The 20,513-nt window shown below is 40.8% G+C and overlaps 1 protein-coding gene across 1 annotated transcript; it reads left to right on the top strand.

The window, feature by feature from the left end:
- Positions 1-2,063: 2,063 nt before the first annotated feature.
- On the top strand, positions 2,064-19,103 carry LOC311191206 (sodium/hydrogen exchanger 9B2-like; the record flags this gene model as incomplete). Its single annotated transcript, XM_084263312.1, has 11 exons — positions 2,064-2,156; positions 3,766-3,949; positions 5,962-6,132; positions 8,763-8,905; positions 10,784-10,911; positions 11,766-11,941; positions 12,444-12,550; positions 13,675-13,824; positions 15,220-15,328; positions 15,542-15,678; positions 16,645-19,103. 11 exons carry the CDS (start codon positions 2,064-2,066, stop codon positions 16,882-16,884), a joined length of 1,638 nt encoding a protein of 545 aa, XP_084119438.1. The 3' UTR covers positions 16,885-19,103.
- Positions 19,104-20,513: the final 1,410 nt, after the last annotated feature.

Here is a 20,513-nt window from a genome sequence, read left to right as displayed (position 1 = left end):
GCTTTATTTTTAATTCCGTTAGTTGCTCTGGCGGTGGCTGTGGTATTTGATCGATATTCCTTTGTCCCCTGTGTGCGCGCAAAGCAGACTGCTGACAGTCACCAGGGCGACAGAGGTAACGCCAAAGGCATGTGCAGGCTGCCCCTGCCACTCATCTCTTCAGCTCTTCCCCCTTCCTCCCCCCTGCCAATGAAAACCCAGTCAAATGACAGGATTTGATAAAGAGCTCTAATGAAAACCTTTCTTGTTTCAAAGCAAGGTAAGTAAATTTTGCAGAGAGGCACTAAAATAAGTGTTTCTCACCGGTTTCCACGGTACAGGCCTTAGCCCTGTGGTACGAATTCTGCTCCATGGTTTCTCAATCACCAATTTTGTTTGCAGAGGGGGTGAAGTTTAAAAATCAAAACCAAACAAAAAGGAAAAAAAAAACCCAAACAAATAAAAACTGGTGTGAATAAACTAACTACTCACTTTGATCACATAAACCAGCTGCCTGTTGCTTGAAAGTATCGGTAACTCAAGAACCTGACAGCATGAAGACCTGTCACAAAATAGATAAGGGCAGCATGTCCACTATTGGACCCCTTGTTCACACCTTGAAACCATTCCTGCTAAGCAGGGCATCCATTCATTAAATTTAAAAAGAAAAACCCCACCAAAAAAAAAAAACCCAACAAAATTGAAGACCACAACTGCTTGGTCCCCTAAGTAGTAATGAAAGACATAGAAAAGTACTGGAATTTGAGTAAATTCACACTTTACATTTGAAAAGGAAAGCAAGCAAAACTATTACCTTAGCAGACAATTAAAATGTTTCCCTATCCCTCTGTGCCTTGGCCATGTCTCAAGTCTGTTCCATATAAGAACAGATCAATCAAAACCACTCAGGTGTTACACATCTTTGTTCATGGCATCATCAATCATTCCCAAATATCAAACTTCATTATAAACTGAAGGCTTGATAACTGTGGGAATCAGCTCTCTGACTGACTTCCAGCAAGTTAGCAAGGAAGGAATTTCTTGGCTTAAAAGTCCTGGCTTAGCTTCAGTGGTGTTTTATATGGCTAGAACAATGTAGATGATCTCAAGGAAACACCACTGGCACTGAAATGTAGTTGGTAGAGAACATATGCACAGCTTTGCTGTAGCATAACGTCAGCCAGACTTGTCTTCAGATGTGTGCATGTGGCTTGCTGGCTCAGGCTTGTGAAATGAGTAAGAAGTCACACACAAAACTTCTGACATACACAGAAGTCCAGTGCCATAACTCTTGCTAGCATCTATGGGACAAGACGTTGGCCACTTAGACAGTAAATACAGCAACAATTATGCACAAACAACGTGGCCCTTCTTTCCCACTCTGAGAATTATCTCTGGAATATAAGTAGGAAAGAAGAGCCACATTAATCAGGCACACCTGAATATAGAGCACAAGTTGTGCATAGTCCTGATCTTTATTCAGGCATCTTCTGTTTCTTAGATACTCAATTTTTATGACTAGTGATGTCTAACGGAACGATGGTCCTGAATATTTCACTGAAAATCAAACTGGATCTGGGCAGGTCTAAGTTGAGGAAAAAGCATCGGCTCCTGTGTGTGCCTTAGAAACTGTAGGTGTTGTTGGCTGTATGAAATGGCCACTTGCTTTGCCAGGCACACAGGCCCTGAGATACTTTCAGAACTGCTAAGTGGTGTTGACATAAAATAGGCTTTATCTTGTGCTGATAAGAGGAATAAATATATGTATATTGCAGCTGTACTTTTCAGAAGGAAATAACAGGTTAGCCAAGATCACCATGGTTCTAAAACGTAGGTTTGGGGTGGGGTGTTTTGTAATTTTATATTTTTTTAGTGCTTAATTTCATAAGCTTAATACTGTTCTTCTGTTAGTTTGTATCTTCTATACAGCATACCTGGGCATGCAGACCCACTGACTTCCAAGCTGGGCTATGAGAGTTTTTTCACCTGATTTCTGGGGAAGGAAGCAACATCACTGAGAAGTCCTGCATCAGGAAGATATTCTTTGCTTCTCTCTAAATTTTTTACCTTTGTTACTTTTTACAATGGTAAAGGAGCAGGCTGCAAATGACAGTGAAGATCCTGAACCATCAGTATGTGAGAGAAATGGCATGATTCCAATGCATGAGAAAAGTGAGGTAATAAATTAGGATGTCAAAGTACGGTTTTAGTCAAGGGAGCCCTCCTTTTCCTTTCCTTTCTCTTACATTTGTTAATATCCCTGCATCAGAAGGGAATACAAAGAGAAAACCCCTTAGTGAGGATTTTTTTTACAGCTAACAAACACTCATTTTTTAAAAGTCTGTGATATGCAGGATTGCTGGAAATCAGTGCTTGCAATTTCAGCTTGAGGTGGGAAATGCATCCACATAATTCTTATAATCGGCTTTGGAAGAGAATCAAATGGACTAAAGATTCTTTGCTTTTATATCATGCCTATCTTCTACATGCTGAAAGTTGTTCATGCATCTCTTCCTTCTTTTGATTTAAAAAATAAAATAATTTTTATATATTTTATATATAAATAAATATTTAACAAAAATAAAAGGCCCCACAGTTTTAAACTGCCACGGGAGATTTCTAGAGTTGACTTCATGGCCTTAAAAAAGACTTGCAGTAAATATAAGAATAAAATTCTTAATACAAAAGGTAATTCAGAGCAAGCATAATGTTGACTGTAAAGATAAATACTGTATGGCATATCTTTATGTACATGGGTAGCTGGTGATCACAGAATCACAGGGTAGGTAACCTAGCAACTCCGTGCTGAAAGCTCACAAGATTTGTGTTCCAACCATGACTCTGAGTAAAGGAGACATATATATATATATATATAGAGAGAGAGATATGAGACAGAAAAATAATGGGAAATGTGGAACTATTATTGGAGGAGAGCCAAACCACAGCATAGGCAAGAATTCCATGTCCATGCTATGACAATGAGCTGATATGAAGGTGAATAATCATGCAGGAAGATAGATGATTAATTTATCATACATAAGGATGCTAAAATTGAAACACACATCCAAGAATGGTCAAAAATTGCTTTGGCTATGCATATGGATAATTAGATGAATCAGTATAAGAGAACAGCTTCAAGGAACCATTCTTCAAGGAAATTACTCCCAGGGTAGCATTTTTTCATCTCTATCTTGATTTACCAGCTTCAGCCTTCCAGCAATGGTTCATGTGAGTAAGACTTGTACTGTCCAGCTGATCTTTCATCTTTGTATAATCAAAAGTAGGTTTTGTTGGTTTGGGTTTTGCAGCAGAAATTTTTTTAAGTTATATTAAAGACATTGTCTCACTGGAATGATGCTAATCACTAACTATTGTGGAATTCAATCTGAATTGAGAACCCTAGCAAATCATAGAAAATATTGATAAGTATTTAGCTATACAAGACAAGCTAAACCTGGCCTGTTAATGTTGTGGTTTTGTTAAATAAGCTGATATTGTTGCTGAGCAGGTGTTATTCATACTAGGACAGGAGTCCTGTCAGTTGCAGATAGAGGCAGATGTCCCACAGTCTCTCCTATGCAGTTCTTTGTGCCATGCAAAACCAAACCCATAACCAGAAATCCCAAATATGGTACAAAACTGGACTGTTCCTACAGCAATTGTGTAGTTAACATAGTTGCCTTTAGACAGTGTGAATGTAGTGCATCAGAGCTGATTTCAAGCCTTGTACGCTACTTGGAATGCATAGAGAACCACTTCTGACAGAGTTTCCCTGTTTTCAATCAGGAGGGACCACCTGTAGATGCCAAAGGTCCTGATGGGAATACACAAACAGAAGAAACTGCTCTCTTGAATCACAGTGCTCACCAACCTCCGGAACCGACAGCAGGATCTTCAATACCTGCAAGAACATGGAGGCAAATTTTTACTTGCCCTCCGCAGGGTTTACTGGCCCAAACAGTGACAAATGGTAAGTAAGGAAGACAAAGTTTAATTAAACTGAGAAATGGCAAACAAAGTAGTCATCTCTCTGAATGTGATGATGCCTGTTTGTTGTCCTTGAAAGTAATGAAGGGCAATAGCTACATTTTACACATCACACTTTTGTTTCAATGTTGTAGCAGGAAAAAAATAGGTTAAACAAGGATTTAAATGTATAGTTTTATGTTCCTCAATCATTTCTTCTCTATTTAATGTGGCAGGTATGTTTTTGCATTGCAAATTGTTTTCATCAGAAGAAAGACCTCCTGATTCTTGTCTTGATAGTTCATTTTGGCATGAGAGCATTCAGATTGACATTTTTGGCACACTGGATGGCTTTTTATTGAATTCAGGCAACAAATCTGAGACTTGGCAGTGATTTTTGTTTCTTAATAGCCCTGCTTGCAAAGCCAAGAATCTGAACTCCAAGGCAAATGGACCTGTTCTGTTTAAGACTTGCCCTGTGCTGAAGGCTCGCAGAAGAGAACCCGTGGCTAAATGGTTATTTTAGGCTCTTCCTAACAAAAGATGCTTCCACAGCCTCCCTCCTCTCTCACTTAGGATTTTGTGGGCTTTTATGTTTGGAAATCTACTGGTCTTCCCTTTGCCACCTATCACCCTCAAATAAGACTAACAAAAATCCAATCTGAAAATGCAATTAAAATTTTTGCAGTTATGGGAAGGGGGATTTATCCAACACATTTTTCTTCTCCTTTAGCCTTCTGTTCTTATATCTATGCATGTCTGTTCTTGTTGGATAACTGTAGGGACAGATTTGGGAACCTGGAAAGAGCCCAATATTTTCACATATTTTACAATGTTTTCACTTATTTTATAATATTTTCCTTCATGTTCCCATAATATCTTTCAGGATTTTTTTTTCCTGCTCATTATCCCTCTGATTGCTGTATCAAGGGAATTACCTGCATTACTTCAGGCTGGCCTTCTTTGATTTCCTTTTTTTTCTTTTTTCTTTTCTTTTTTTTTCATCCCTTCCCTCCAGTGATAGCAATGCATTGCACAAGCATATCCAGCCAAAAAAATTATACTTACTCTCTTTCAAGAATTAGACTGGAGCTGCAGGCATTAGCTCAAAGATGTACCAGGCTCTACAGCAGCAGGTTCTTCCTGCAGTTCTGAAGTAGCTGAAGGGAGATAAGCAAATGCAAGATAAGGTAATGAAAGTCTTTTCTTTAAGTTGGGGCCTATTAAGTGCCTTTCACAGTGGCCCAAGGCTCAGTCAGTACTTTCAGGTCCCTAACGATGTTCCTGTTACCATTTTTAAAGTATCTTGGCATCTATAATATAAGAACATCAGAGATTAAACTATCCTAGTTTCAGCTGGGACAGAAGTAATTTTCTTCCTTGGAGCTCTCATAATGCTGCAGCTTGGATTTAGGGTGAGAGTGATGTTAACAACTCACTAATATTTCAGTTGTTTCTAAGCTGTCAAGGACTTTTCAGCTTCTCACACTGCCCTGTCAGTGAGGAGACCAGACTGGGGGTGCACAAGAAGCTGGCAGGGGACACAGCCAGGACAGCTGACCCAAAAAGGCCAAAGGGATATTCTATGCCATATGACATCACGTGCAGTATATATCTAGGGAGTTGGCCACCAGGTGATGCAGCTCAGGAACTAGCTGAGCATTGGCTTAGGGTAGTGAGCAGTTATGCTTGCTCTGTAAATTCTTTTATCATCATCACCTTTCTTTTCTGTCCTATTAAATTGTCTTTATCTAAAACCATGGGGTTTACCTTCTTCCTTTTTGATTCCCTACCTTATCCTACTGGGGGGAAGAGTGAGCAAATGGTTGTGTGCTTATTGTAGCCAAACTACAACATAAACACATTGTTACGATTTAACTAATTTTAAAGGTAAATTATTTCATTTCTAAAAGTCATGGTACTTTTTTCCTTAGTATAAAACCAAATGTGATCTAATAAGAAACAAAGTTATCTGTAAGACATGATACAATATTAATATTTCTTGGTTTGTTTCAGTTGCAGTTGTGGTCCTGGTTTGGGCTGTGGTTTGGTCCATCACTGGGACTGAGTGTCTCCCAGGTGGAAACCTGTTTGGAATTCTGTTTCTTTATTTTTTTGCTGTCATTGGAGGTAAAATTTTCGGATTAATTAAAATACGAACGCTACCACCTCTCCCTGCTCTTCTGGGTAAGGTATCCTTCCTTCTTTTCTTCCTGTATATTTGTGATGTTTAAACTGTCAAGTAATATCTGCATACCAGATGTGTTTGCATCAGGAACAAAACCAACTGTATCACACTCAGTGCTTTTCATCTGGTCCTCTCCAAGAAGGTGCAAAATTTCCTACTCCAATGAAATAGTCTGTGTGTTACTGAGGCTCTCCTCTTCACTCTTTGGAGGCCAGAGAACTGTATAGGTTATTGTCTTTTAGTCCCCTGTGCCATAGTTACTTAAACTTTGCTTTTAATATCACTAGACAGGAATCTTAATCTGGACTTCCTGTTACTGTAGAATACCTAATTCGTAAGGGAATTATTGCTGAGCCACTTCACGTACTTCTTGGACAATGAAAATATTTTCCAAAGAAAAAGCTGCAGGAAATCCATACCACTGAGAATCCAAATTTCTTTCTTTTCCTTCCTTTACCTCAGGATAACTGAAACCTGAGAAAATAAATTCACTACAAGGAATACTTCTGAAGAAAGTAATCTTGAAACAATCATAACATTGTTTTTCATATCAACATCTTATTTTATTTTACATAAAAATGAAAAATAGAAGAAGGAGATGAACATGCTATTCATTTTGACATCATTAGAATCTTTTCAGACTTCTTCCCTGGAGGAGGTTTTGGTTAGATCGGTGCAATCTTGTGATGTCAACAAAGCTGAAAACTGACACTCTGGATTCTTCTCCCCAGCTGTATGCTGCCCCTTACAATGCTTAGTGCCTGAATGAGTAAGGGCCATGATAGAAGGTAAAACTTCGTGGCAGAGTGGGCTCAAATACCTGCCTGTAGCATGCAGATGTGATTTTGTAACCTGCGTAACTGGTGGTATGCCTCCCACAGTAGCACTGCTTGCAGAAGGGCTAGATAGCTCCCTGTGCAGCATGTGTGCTCTTGCTCCGCTCAGTTTCACAAGCAAGGGAAACAATTCAAATGAGAGGGAGGGAAGTTTTGCATATAGCACTCATGCCTACAGTAGCAGGAACAGAGAATGCAGAATGCAGGAAGACTGCCCTTTCTAAGTAAGCACACCCCCTTAAAACTAAAGATTCTGACCATTTGGATTGTGTTTGTTTACTTTTTTAAAATTAACTTCTGTATCTAAAAGGGTTTGAGCATGAAACTGCTTGTCAGACAGGTAACAGTGAACAACAGAAACTGAAGCATGACAGCACATGTCTTGAGCTGCTTAGGGCAGAGTTCATTGTTCAGATCCGCAGTCTTTGAGGAAAACTGGGGAAATCTGAGCCAGAAGATAGCCCATGTGTTTGAATATTCTTTTTTACACTAACAATAAAAATCTAGAACTTATACATATATTTAATCCACTTGTGCTAGATGGAGTTGGGTTTAATGTGGCTGTCTGAGCACTGATGCACCTTATGGAGAGCCTCTGCCTGAGGGGAAAAAAGAGTGAAATTCCTATGGAAGCAGTCACATAGTATATTTTAGGTATACACTGCACAGAGGTTTCTGCAGAACAATTAAGGTATCCTTTGAGGTGGAGTTTTCTTGCTTTAGCTAGTTTTCTAGATCAGGGTAGCTCTAGTGACTTAGACCTCAAGGAAACATTGGATAGAGCGTGTGATCATCATGCTACCCTGATACAATAGTCATGAGGTACTGCAGATGAATTATGCCACTGCTGTTTTTCTGGGAGGTGCTGGGAAGAACAATGGCCAAATGTTTAGCATGTTCCAGCACAAATCAAGTCCCCAGCCAAGGCTCACATCAAGGAGGGACCAACCTAAGCACAGTGTTTTTCTTGTCTTTTCTGTTTTCCAGTTCCTTAGCATGACTAATAGAAAATTATACCACAAAAAAATCTATCTTTGAATCATCCAGGACCAACAACGAATCCCTGCGAATCTGTATTTAAATTCACCCTTTCCTGCACTGTTTTCTGTGTCCTTTCAGAACTACAGTTCTGACAGGTTTGGAGGAAGTTTCTGATTGGACAGTTTTGCTAATATTCACAAAAGTTTAATACTTGCAAGTAGGTCAAATGGAGGATAAGAGTAAGTTCCTGAGGTTTTCCCTCTTTCCAGAAGAGTCATATTACCAGAGTGTTTAAAAATGTCAATTCCCATGAATAGCTGTTTTAGATTGTATTTCCCAATGAACTCAGCATTATGGTTCCTATGATAACTGGATTTCTCACACATAAGAGGATTTTTAACAATTTCCAACTGATATGCAATATTAGACAATCTTCCTCTTTGCTTGTTAGCTTGTTTTAACATGAAAAATACATTTAAGGATGCAGAGGTGTCTGCTTATGGTAAGTATGACCTGCACCTGGTGAAAAAAGCTGAATTCTGTTGACTTAGACTAAAACTGTGTGTCAGCATCCTGAAGATTTATTTCTTGGTGACCTGGTGTGTTCTTAGGCCATTTCAATTGCTTTAAATGTGTGTCTCTCTTTCCATGTCTCGGTCCCCATCGTTAAAACATGGCTAATACTCAGACAATAACTGTTTCTTTGTCTCTCATAAATACATAATATGCTGCCTGTTTTTAAGAATTCTGTCCAAGCTTTCAGTGCAATAAATGTAAATCATCTGACAAGAGTTTATTTGCTTTCATTTAAGGGATGCTACTTGCTGGTTTCCTCATCCGAAATACCCCATTCGTTAGTGCCATTGTCCAGATAAACCTGCGCTGGTCTGTGTCACTGAGGAATATTGCTCTTTCAATTATCTTGACCCGAGCAGGGCTCGGCCTGGATCCAAAGGTATGGCACCAGCCCTTTCTGTGAGGCAAACTATGCAACGGTTCTCAGAAAAAAAGAAAAGAATAATTGGTTCTGTCAAAAATATTGAACTGTTCAGTCCTAGAGGATCTGCAGATTAGACCATTACAGGAAGCATAGTTTCTGTTGTTCAATCATATGTTAATTTTGGCAGTTGGATTTGTAGAGTAGGTGAGCAAGCCAAAAAATACCTGAAGAAAACCGATGCTATGACCACTTTCCCACTTGCCTTAAAGAAATTTCCTGGATTTTGTAAGCAGCATGCTTTGAGGACATGTGCTCCATCATGGTTTGTCAGGAAGCGTGACAAACTCCCCATCAACTTACACAGCCAACTAAAGCAAGTAATGGAAGAGAATGTTTTTTGTGTTGACACCAATCAAAGAAAAACCAAAGAAACAAACAACAACAAAAAAAAACCCAACCAATCAAAAAAACCCTCCAACTTGTGTGTCTTTTTTACTTGGGTTTGTTTTTTTTTTTAATGTTGCCATTTTAAAGCAAATACATTAATTGCAAAGATGAGTCCTGCTGCACTACAGAAACAATGCTTCATGTCACAATAAAGCCCATAATACTCCTGTGAACAAAAAGATGGTCTTTCTCAGTGGAACATGATGTTCCACAAATTTAAGAGGCGAAAGTTTGGTTTGATCAAAACTAAAGCTGTACCATATTGTCCTGTATCTATTTCAGGGGCTGTTTAAAGTTTATATAAAACTTGAGTCAAGTATAGCTAGTTCAGAACTTCTACACTGACTTTTCTTAACCAAGATGAAAATTTGGGAGTTGCCAACACTGCAGAGAGTTAGGAAAATAGGGTTCTGTCATTCTTGAAAGGTGCCTGGTTTCTTAAATTACCATCATCGTTTTTTCCAAGACATTGAAGCTTGTATGAATATGGACAACATATTGTGTTACACACAACTTGCAGGTGCCCAGTTCTGTGACAGCGCTTTTCTTTCTATTCCATAACAGCTTTTCTTGCCAAAGGAACTTTGTTTAACTCATTTTTCTCCCATGTGCCAACCAAAGCTGTCATTTGCTTTGATGCAGTTCCTCATGTCATTGAAGCTACAAAAACAGATACCAGTTGCTCTGGTGATTCTCAGTCCTAATAATGCTGGGATAAAGTGTGCTGGTAAAAAGTGCAAGTCATTGATTATTTTAGTTATTTATTTATTTAACTGTGTTAAAAATCTAGGATCTGTCCTAGCAGAGTCATCTTTGTGACTGACTATTAAAGGCAGCTGCTGCAAGTAAATACACTGTTTTAGGGCAATTTTTGAACAGAAATTGCTGAGGCAAATGGAACTTAATCTGCTGGAAATCAAATGAGAGCAAGCTGAAAGAGATGCCTGGCTCTTTGTGCTAAATTTATGTACCTCTACAACTTCTCATGATTTCTTTGTGGATTTTGGGATAATTTTTTTGAGGGCACTCATGCAACTTATGGGATTATAGCAAAACCTTCTGTGGATGGAGCAAATGAGCTCAAGTAATTGTGGATAAGTCAGCTGCATTGAGGATGCACTTTTCAGATGGATCCCAGCTAGTCCAGCTTCTCACATTTGGTTTGCTCTGGACAAGAAGCCAAAGAGAATTTTCTCCTTCCTGTGACGTGCAGGAACCTTATCAAACCTAGATTCAGTGGGTTTCACTGCCACACTTGGAATTACATATCCCAATCCAGTTGTGCTCAAGCCTATCTCTCCGGCTTAGGTCATGTAAAGTTGTCGCATTCTGTACTGCAGCTCAGAGGGGATTCTTTTAAGAAACCGTATCAGATCAGAAATGTACTTCCTCTCAATAAAGCCAAGGGTACTGGTACCAATGTCTGAATGTGCTTGTATATTGCAGGCTCTTAAGAAGCTTAAAGCAGTCTGCTTGCGGCTTTCTTTCGGACCGTGCATCACAGAAACGTGCACAGCTGCTGTTCTTGCCTACTTGTTCATGCATTTGCCATGGCAATGGGGATTTATATTAGGGTAATGTACTCTCTTTTCTCCTGTATGACAAAGGTGCCTGTTTTCGTGCTACGGTTAAATGATCCAAGAGCAGTAAGTTCTCTGCGCTGAGACCTCCATTTAATGCCAGCAAGGAAGCTCTGCACTTACTTAATGCTCATGTCTGGCTCTGTGGCTAATTTAAAGGTCACATTTCCAGGCTGTGGAGGCGTACTTGCATCCTAACTCTTTAGTGTTTGTGATCTGAGCACTTGAAGAAGGGTGGTGTGATTCCTGAGTCTTTAACCACAACACAGGGGGGCTTTTATGGATAGAAAATGATAGAGAATTTGGCACATGCTGGAATTCATTATTTCCTCATAGAGAGGTGCACACAGGACAGACTTCCTGTCATAAGTCAAGCATAAGAAAATTGTTTGTGATACTCTGGAGTAATATCCTTGAGGAGGAAACCTTTTCCTTCTAGTTCTATCTAAACTGGTGGACTTGGTCCAGACCCATATAGTGGAGCAAGATGGATGAGCTTTTCCTCTGCTGCACACTGTTTTTTATGAGAAGGAACTGGGCTACAGAGTTATAAGCGTGTTGAGACTGGGTTCCTACATGGGACAACCCAAGGCATATATCAGGGAATATAACTTGTCTGCAGTGCAAACTCAGGTCTTAGTCTGTGGAGCCCTTTACTTTTAATACTCTGGAGCTGGGCAAGAATTAAGAGCTGACTGCAAATCTGCACAGAAATACCCTTGCTTTAAATTTGCAGGGAAATGTAAGGAAAAGTTATATTTATTTATACGTTGAAAGTACAAATATGTCAATGTTTTGAAGATTTTTGAGTGCTTTCTTTTTATGAGAAGCTGAACCTGTGTTTTCAGTTTTGTTTTAGGTGCAGTCTCACCAGCTGTGGTGGTTCCCTCAATGCTGATATTACAAGCTGGGGGTTATGGCGTGGAGAAAGGTGTCCCAACTTTGCTAATGGCAGCTGGCAGCATTGATGACATTCTGGCAATCACAGGCTTCAACACGTGCCTTGGGATGGCTTTCTCTTCTGGTATGCTCATTAATCTGTACATGGTGAAATCCAGAATGAACAGTGATATTTTGAAGAACGTGCATGCTGTTGCAAATGACTGGTTTGTAACTTAATGTTGTAAAGGAATACTGGGAGGGAAATTACCCACCATCATAAGTCTTGGTGTAACATTGTCCGCTCTGAGTTGTGGGTCACACTCTCAGAAGACAATTTTCCCATGTCTGCTCACTCAGCTGTCAAGTCTGGTCCCTACGTGCCCAAACTAAGTGCTTTCAAATTTCCTTGGGGTTGGCAATGTTCTCGCAGTGGCTCTTTCTCTGGCTTCTCTGGCATGTTCTCTTTGCATGAGCTTTCAGAGAGACAAAGTTGCACTATCCAGCTCTTTTGCTTCTGAACCGCTTTGCCCCCAAGTAATTAAAAGCAGACACCGTGCTGGAATCACCCTCGTAGGTCAGCAGTGTGGTTTGTGCATGAAGGGTTTGTGTATGGCATACTGAACCTGTTTATCTCTTGCCAATAGGTTCTACTCTCTATAACTTGCTCCGTGGAGTGCTGGAAGTTGCTGTTGGCATAGCAGCTGGGGGGATTCTGGGGATGTTTGTTCGTTATTTCCCAAGCCGTGATCAGGTAAAAATCCAGTAAACCAAACTTTTTATAAAGCAGAGATTCTTTGCTAAGGGATGATGTTCTTAAGTCATTAATTTCCAAGCTTCACATGAAACTGCTTTCGGTGAAAACTGTGTACAGCACTAGCAGCTTCCAGGTTGCAGATCCTTGTGAGTGCAGATGTGTTTCATAGGTTATTGCAGGTTCACTGCAACAATAACAACGTATCATCTCACAGTCCTTCCTGATGCAGAGTTTGGAACCCAGCTCCCCATCCTGCTCTCACTGAGGGTGGTGGAAACATCCACATATAAAAGAGAAAGGGTCTGATACCCAATTCAAACAGTAAAATAATCATCAATTATATTGATGTGTTACACATTTACTTCTATAAGATGTTTCCCATAGGCGTAAAATCAAATATAAGTGGACAAGTTGTAGGCTCTAAGTGATTGGGCACATCATTAGCCCTAATTAGAATGTGTTACCTTTATAAAGTGGTAGATTAATTTACTATCAAGGGGCAATTAAGTGAACAGAAAATTGTGGAAGTTGATATGTTCTGGACTACTGAAGTAAATTTGCAAATCATGTATTGTCCTCAGAGGGACCTGATTTTAATCCTATTAACTAACATAAGAAGTGTGATTACAGGAACTAAACAGATAAGCAGAACTGGGGAACAATGTCAGAGACAGAACCATTTACTGTGAGATTGGATCAAATAAAGCTAGACTGTCCCTGGCAAATGTTTGTTGACTTGTCCTTAAAAAGCTCCAGTGGCAAGGATTTCACCTCTCCTTGGATAAACTGTTCTAGTACTTGACTGCATAAGTAGAAAATCCTGTTATCAAAGAGTTGAAGCAGGACTGCTAGGCTAGAGCATCATGTTCTGTGAGATACAAAAAACCTATTGACAATAAGATTTTTGGATGGGCAGAGGAAAGAAAATATTAAACTTCCAGAATTACAATTTTTTTAGGAATGAACATCCAAAAAAAACCCTTAACTCAACAGAGTAGTTCAAGTATCACTTAAAGCTTTGATTCTTTCACAATAGTTGTTGGCAATTGTTATTTTCAAAATTAACAGAAGAAACCTAAAATAAATTTACTTTTTTTGTTTGCTTCTTTCCTTGGCTGTAGGCATCTCTGGCATGGAAGAGGTCATGTTTTGTACTTGGGCTGTCCATGTTTGCTGTTTTTGGTAGCATCTACTTTGGCTTCCCTGGATCAGGAGGGCTCTGCACACTGGTCTTAGCTTTTGTCGCAGGTGTGGGATGGTCTGAAGAAAAGGTGAATGCTTACATAAAGCAACATATCATACCAAAACTCCTTTGAATATGTAGCCTGACAGGAGTTTGAATTTTTGTCAGTAGTGGTAATGGTATATTTATGAAACTTTAGGAGGTGTACAGATTAAAAAACCCCAAACATTCTACATCTGTTTTGGACAACTTTAGCATGACAGAAAGTTCCCATATGTGACTATAAAGCAATAAAGAGCCTAACATACTGATAGAGAAATGCCCACAAGCTGTTCTTAAGCCATGCAAAAGAGACTTATATTAACAAGGTTTTCCTGCTGAGCTTCTCAAAGGCTACTGCCTCCTACTGTCTCTTGTGGAAGTCACTTAGCAAATACTATCCACAGAGAACAAGGAACGCTGTACCTATTGCTGGAACAGTTAAATGGGCAATAAACATCTGTGAAGATTATTTTTTTAAAAATATTGCCAAGAAAGTAAAAGGTGAGATAACAAGGATAAATGAGACTAATAAGAATGTTTAGAAATCTGTGTATTTCCACTTTGTTCTCTGTAAGGTTACAGAAGTTTTTGTATTAGCCATCTACCATTCCATTCCAAGAGATGGTCTGCAGAGAGAACATTGAGGACAGTACATATCCTAGGCTCCAGACTGATTATTAGATGACAGAGAACTGCACTTCTATTTTCCACACACTCCAGCCTGAAGGTTCACTTGCTGTTGTAGAACCCACTTAACTAAAAAAGAAGTGCTATTAGGTACACTGTGTGTACCTCCCTACACAAGTGGAGGATTCCTGTTTATCCTGGCAGCAGTTGTTTAGGGAAAATTGTTAGGTGTAAAGTTCAAACTCAAAGAAAAAAGCTGGCTTTTCCCTTGTGCAGTGTCTCACACTTGGAAGTTCAACACTTCTTACTAGTACAGGATTTCAGACTTGCTCAGTCTGACTTTGCTCCTGCTCAGAGGGAGACAGGTCTCCGACTGCTTGCGCTGCCCTCAGAGTTAGGGCACGGCTGAAACTCCTGAGGGTCTGACTGTGCTCAGTTACAAATGGAAGAACAGGCAGTTCCCAAAGGCTCAGAAACACCATGGCAAAGCTGTTCAAATTACATCTTCCCAAGTACTGAAAATCAACTATGCTTTATTTTCCCCTTTTTGTCTGTAGGCTGCTCTCCTACTTTTTAAACATCAGTGACTTTTCTTTCTCATCTTGAGATAGCAAGCATTTATTTACTGCCAAACTAGAGACACTGACCTTAGAAAGGGGCACAACTGATTTTGAATCTTTTAGTACTAGGTCAGAGAAGGTGAAGCAATTCTGGACAATTGATGATACGTTTTCACTTTGTCTTTTGATTAATTAAATGTTATGTCTACTTGGCCATATTGTTGTGAATTTAAACATAGTTTTTGTTTTTGCAGAGGGAAGTAGAAAAAATTGTTGGAATTGCATGGAATATCTTTCAACCTTTCCTTTTTGGTTTAATTGGAGCAGAAGTATCTGTTATGTCTCTTAGGCCTGAAACTGTTGGTAAGATTACTCACTAATTATTCAACTTTCACCACTGGCTTCCAAAAAATCTCTATGAAGAAATCTAGAGCAAAGCAGACTACAGCTGACTTCCTCCCCCTCCCCCCCCCCCAAAAAAAAACCAACCCCACTGTAAAGCTACAATTTTAGTAGGCTTATTCACCTCAGTCACCTATGCACAAAAGTACTAAGAAGTTCTTGTCTTTGTTGCAGGGCTCTGCATTGCTACATTAGGCATTGCCCTAGTTGTGCGAATCATAGCAACATTCCTGATGGTGTGTTTTGCTGGGTTTAATTTCAAGGAGAAAGTATTTGTCTCATTGGCATGGATTCCCAAAGCCACCGTCCAGGTAAGAAACCTGCCATCACTTTCATTTCAGGGTAAATCTATTGTCCTTAGCACTTTGTAACCGCTACCACAGCAGTGAACAGGGAGAGGACTGGGCTTAGTAATAGCAGACTGTAATATACAGATGGTTCATATTCTAAACTGCCCTAACTGCTGAAAAAGTGTATGGAGAGCCTTCTACGTGAAGGTGTTTCACTTGAACCCTGGGTTTTACTCAGTGATGGTGAACTGTACATATATCTATCACAGGAAGTTCAACTATTTCTCAGCTATTCAAACTATTGTGACATGTACATTCTGAGAACTCTCAAAACAAAGGTAAAAGTGTTTCCCTCTTACACATGAAGTGTCTGCAGGGACGGTCATACCAGAGGCTCAGAATGGATTTTCAGATTGTGGTCATTTTGGTAAGGGGTAGCCTGACTACCGTATCCCTATGCAGCCAGCCTGAGGCTTCTCTTGCTGCTCCTTTATGTCAGTTAAGTCATTTAGGCTTTGCCTCAGAAGCACAATTACTTGCAAACAAAAGTTAATAATAAGAAGCAAGGATTATTGCAACATTTTTGAACTAACTTTTCAGGAATTGCCACTAGTTGACTGCGGTCAGGATGCATTCTCAAAGGGTGGCATTTGAACAGCTGCAATACACAATACACTGGCCCATTTCATGAATCACACATCCTTCAAAAACGTGGGTAACACAGCAGCTAAGCAATGTCCTTCACAGGAGGGAACCACCCAAACAAGCTCATTAGCTTCGGAATGATCAAGTGTAGCCAAGTGAAAATTGTTCTCACAAGTGTAATAATACAACTTTTATTTTTCTACGTGCTGCCTATAAACAAATGGGTTGAATTCAGTAAAAAGATCGAATTTATGTTACCTGTTGCCTGATGATTAGTCCCTTTTTTCCTCTTTCAGTGCTTAAAGTTACTTGCTCCATCTCAACCATTTTCTTTTCCTTCAGGCTGCAATAGGTTCCCTTGCCCTGGATACAGCGAGAAGTCATGAGGATGAGCAACTGGAGAAGTATGGAATGGACGTACTGACAGTAGCTTTTCTGGCTATCTTGATCACTGCACCAATTGGAGCTCTGGTTATTGGCTTGGCAGGGCCCAGACTTTTGCAGCAGGCTCAGACAAATACCAGGGAGGATGAGGAAGGAGCTGAGGTTGGAGAAGAGGCAGAGGCCTGTGAACCTTCATAAGACAGACATCTACAGGAATATGGTCCTTCAGCCTTTATACTTCCTCTGTTGACTAAACACAGTGTGTCTGTAATCTTTCTGGTGGAAACCAAAACAAGAGTCAGTTACATCTGCTATTTGAAAAGCAGCCCTGCCAGAGTTTTATAAAGTATTTTTATGTGTTTATGGTGCCTTAGAGATCAAATGGCTGAACATACAGTGAATAGGCTGGTCAGGCAGTGAGTCACTGAGAAGTAAGCAGTCAACAATTACTTGCAATGTGTGGGTGTGAGGCTGGGGAGAGGATAACAATTGTTCAGACATGGAGTGGAGTCATGAGGTGGAATATACACAGAAGAAAATGGAGGCTAATGTGAATAACTTCTTGATGGTTGAAACTGGGCTATGAGATGACAAGTTCAACAGCTCAAAGAATGCAACCTCTAAATAGGAGATTACTGATAGTGAACAAGTCCTGTCACGGGTTGGTAATTCCCTCTCCTTCCTCACTTGGGTTCCAAAAGTTACCTTTTCCTATGGCAGTTCTTCCTTATAGCTCACATATTCCTTGTGCCTTCAAAGGACTGTCAGTTCTGGTTGTAGCAAGAAACAGTAAGTGGTCCTTTTGTGCTGAAAGAGACAGTTGGGTCTATCACAGACTGTGGTGATACATCTGGTGCTGGTAGAAAGAAGGACTGAGCTTGAAAATGGGATGAGGATTGTGGGGAGGCTGTAAGAACTGGGAGTTGGTTATATAGAATTGAGATGGCTCCTTCTTTACCTGTGTACCTCAGCTTTCACATAACATGATGTCAAGAGAGGGAAAGCCAACTATTTAGCCACTATCAGTATTTATGATCTGGTGCTGGCCACTGCAGGACAGGAGAGAGCTCTTCTCACGTGAGGTCTGCTGACAGGGCAAGGCCAAGGTGACAATGAATTCTCCCTTTCTTCCTCTGCAACCTTTGGACAACTCTGCAATAGCAGCAGACCTCTTCTCAAATCAAGACTCATGGATCAGTCAGGATCTCCCTGTTGCTTTGTCCTAAGTTAATACTCATCTAGCTGAGAAAATGCCATGATCAGATTCTTCTTACATCTGCATTTGGATAACAGCAGCAAAGAAAAGCAGGTATTTGCTGAAATATATAGCCAGTTCTTATTTTACCAAGAGGTGGCTGGCTGGATTGACTGTGCAGACTGGAGGCCTCTCAGATTTGCAAGGGCATTTTTTTCTCTCTGACTGATGTAGAAAACTTACTATACTTTAAATGGACAGCCTTGGAAATGCACTGCTGAGAGGGGGTGGTACAAAGTGAAAGGAGCACCACACTCACTGTTGTAGTTTTGTGGGGTAGTGCTGCAGGGTGCAGGTGTGCAGCTGCAGGGGTGGCTTCTGCAAGAAGCAGCTAGAAGCTTTCCATTGGCCCAAGAGAGTAAACACCAGACAACTCAAGACCAGAGTCATTGTTGACCAAGGCCGAGCCCATGAGCAATGGTCACAGTGTCTCTGGGAATCACATTTAAGGGAAAAAAAACCAAACAAGCAGCCACTTTTTACCAGTAGAGAAGGGAGTCAGAAAATACAAGGAGCTGTGCAGATACCAAGGCCGGTGGGGGCCAGGTGGGGGGGAGGTGCCCCAGATGCCAGAAAGATGCCCCTGCAGCCTGTGAAGAAACCCATGGTGGAGCAGGTGTTCCCCTGCAGCCCATGGAAAAGGCAGAGATCCCACCTGTAGCCCGTAGAGAGGCCCCACGCTGGAGCAGGTGGAGACATACAGAAGATGCAGTGACCCGTGTTGGAGCAAGCCCCTGCCAGCACTTGTAGCCCATGGGAAGACAGACACAGATGAGCAAGAGACCCACACCAAAGCAGGTTTGCCGAGGGGGGTGCTTGTGACTCCAGGCTGGAGCAGTCTGGGCCTGAGAGACTGAGACATTCTATGATTTTATCACTGCACCCCATAGATGTGACCCATGCCCGGGCAGCTGGTGAAGAGCTGAGGCCCTGTGGGAAAGGATTCACATTGGAGACATTCATGGAGGACTGTCTCCCATGGGTGGGACCCCATGGTGCAGCAGGGGAAGGGTATGAGGAATGCCTCCCTCCCTGACTGAGAAAGAAAACAACTCATGATGAATTGACCAAACCCCCCATACCCCCAGTCCCTGCCCCTCCCTGTGTCACAATGAGAGGGGGAGGAAGGGAGAGAAATAATGACTAAATTGAAGTCTGCTAAGAAGGGAGGGGTGGGGGGGAGATATTTTAAGATCTCGTTGTACTTCTCATCTGACTCTGGTTTCACTGTGTGTGTAGTGTAATAAATTAGAGAGGTTTTTTTAAATTCTGTGTCTGGTTTGCCCGTGTCCTGAGTTGCAGAATGATCTCTCCCTGTCCTTGTCTCAGCTCCTAAGCCGCTAAATATATATTTTCTCCCCAGCTGAAAAGGGGAGTGATAGAGCAACTTTGGTGGGCATCTGGCTTCCAGCCAGGGTCAAACCACCACACTCACCCAGCTTCAGTAAGGCTGCTGTGAAGGCAGGTGTCATGAGGAAGCTGTGTTTAGAACTCAACGGTTGCACGCTAAGCGCAAACCCACAGATCCCACAGGTCTTTCTAGAAACTCAAGTTGTGTGCACCAGTGGATCACAATATGACTGGCAATGCTCTTGTCCAGTATCTTGCCAAAGCATTTCACCAGGGGGAGCAAAAAGCTCAAATGTGGTTTTCTTCAATTTATTCAATATAGATGCCTCCTACACAGTCAATTGCAATGTATTTGATTTTCCCATTCCCAGAAGTTTCCTCTCTTCCTTGACTGTCCTAAAGCCAGGAGTAAACCTCTGTTGATCAAAATCCTGCTCTTGCCTTTAGCTTTGCTATCAGTTAGGGTTTAGTATTGACAGAAACCAGCAAATTTTTGTCGCTCTGCTATGTTTTTTTACAAGTAACTAGCTCAAAGGTTACTCCCAGCTCTGCTCTGAGGTGTAGAGTCAGTACAACTCCCTGTTATTTTCTGGTAAGGATTTTAGATTGTGCCTGTAACTGAGGCGGACAATGCCCCCCTGCTGATTTCTACACTACAGTTCACTGAACTCATAGGATACTGTAGAGAATATATTGGATGTGTCTAGATATTTTTGTTATTAGTAAATAAGCATTAATCAATTCTATTTTAGCTTTTGTACACTTATGATATGCAACACAAGCATATAAAATACTTTTAAAACAATCTGAAACAGTATCATTTGCAGTGTCCACGTATGCTTCTGTATACAGATAAATTACAGCTCAGTGTGCATGCTCTTGTATATGCCCTGCTCTCCAAGCCAAGAAGAAAGCTTCCGGATAACTATTTAAGATCCATAGCCAGCAAATCCAGTGATTAAAAATACTTGAATTGTTTGGTAAAATTTTTTCCCCTAACAGCTGTCAAGTGTACTGACATTTTTCTTACTACTTACTGCTGTTCTCCCTGCTGCTTTGGGGAATGTACAGTCTTCTGGTCATGTTTGTCCTGACTGGAAAGGAAGATGCTTGCAAACTATGACGTGCTGAATGGTTGGGTTCTGTGTGTACCTGCTGATTTTGTCAGTCATTGGTTCCTGTGCCCATTCTGCCCACTTTGCACAGCTCGTGGAAGCACTCA

Source organism: Gallinula chloropus (genome assembly GCF_964237585.1).
Source record: "Gallinula chloropus genome assembly, chromosome: 4".
Lineage (NCBI taxonomy): Eukaryota > Metazoa > Chordata > Aves > Gruiformes > Rallidae > Gallinula > Gallinula chloropus.
Note: the sequence above shows the minus strand (reverse complement) of the source record. Positions and strands in the feature narration are given on the sequence as shown.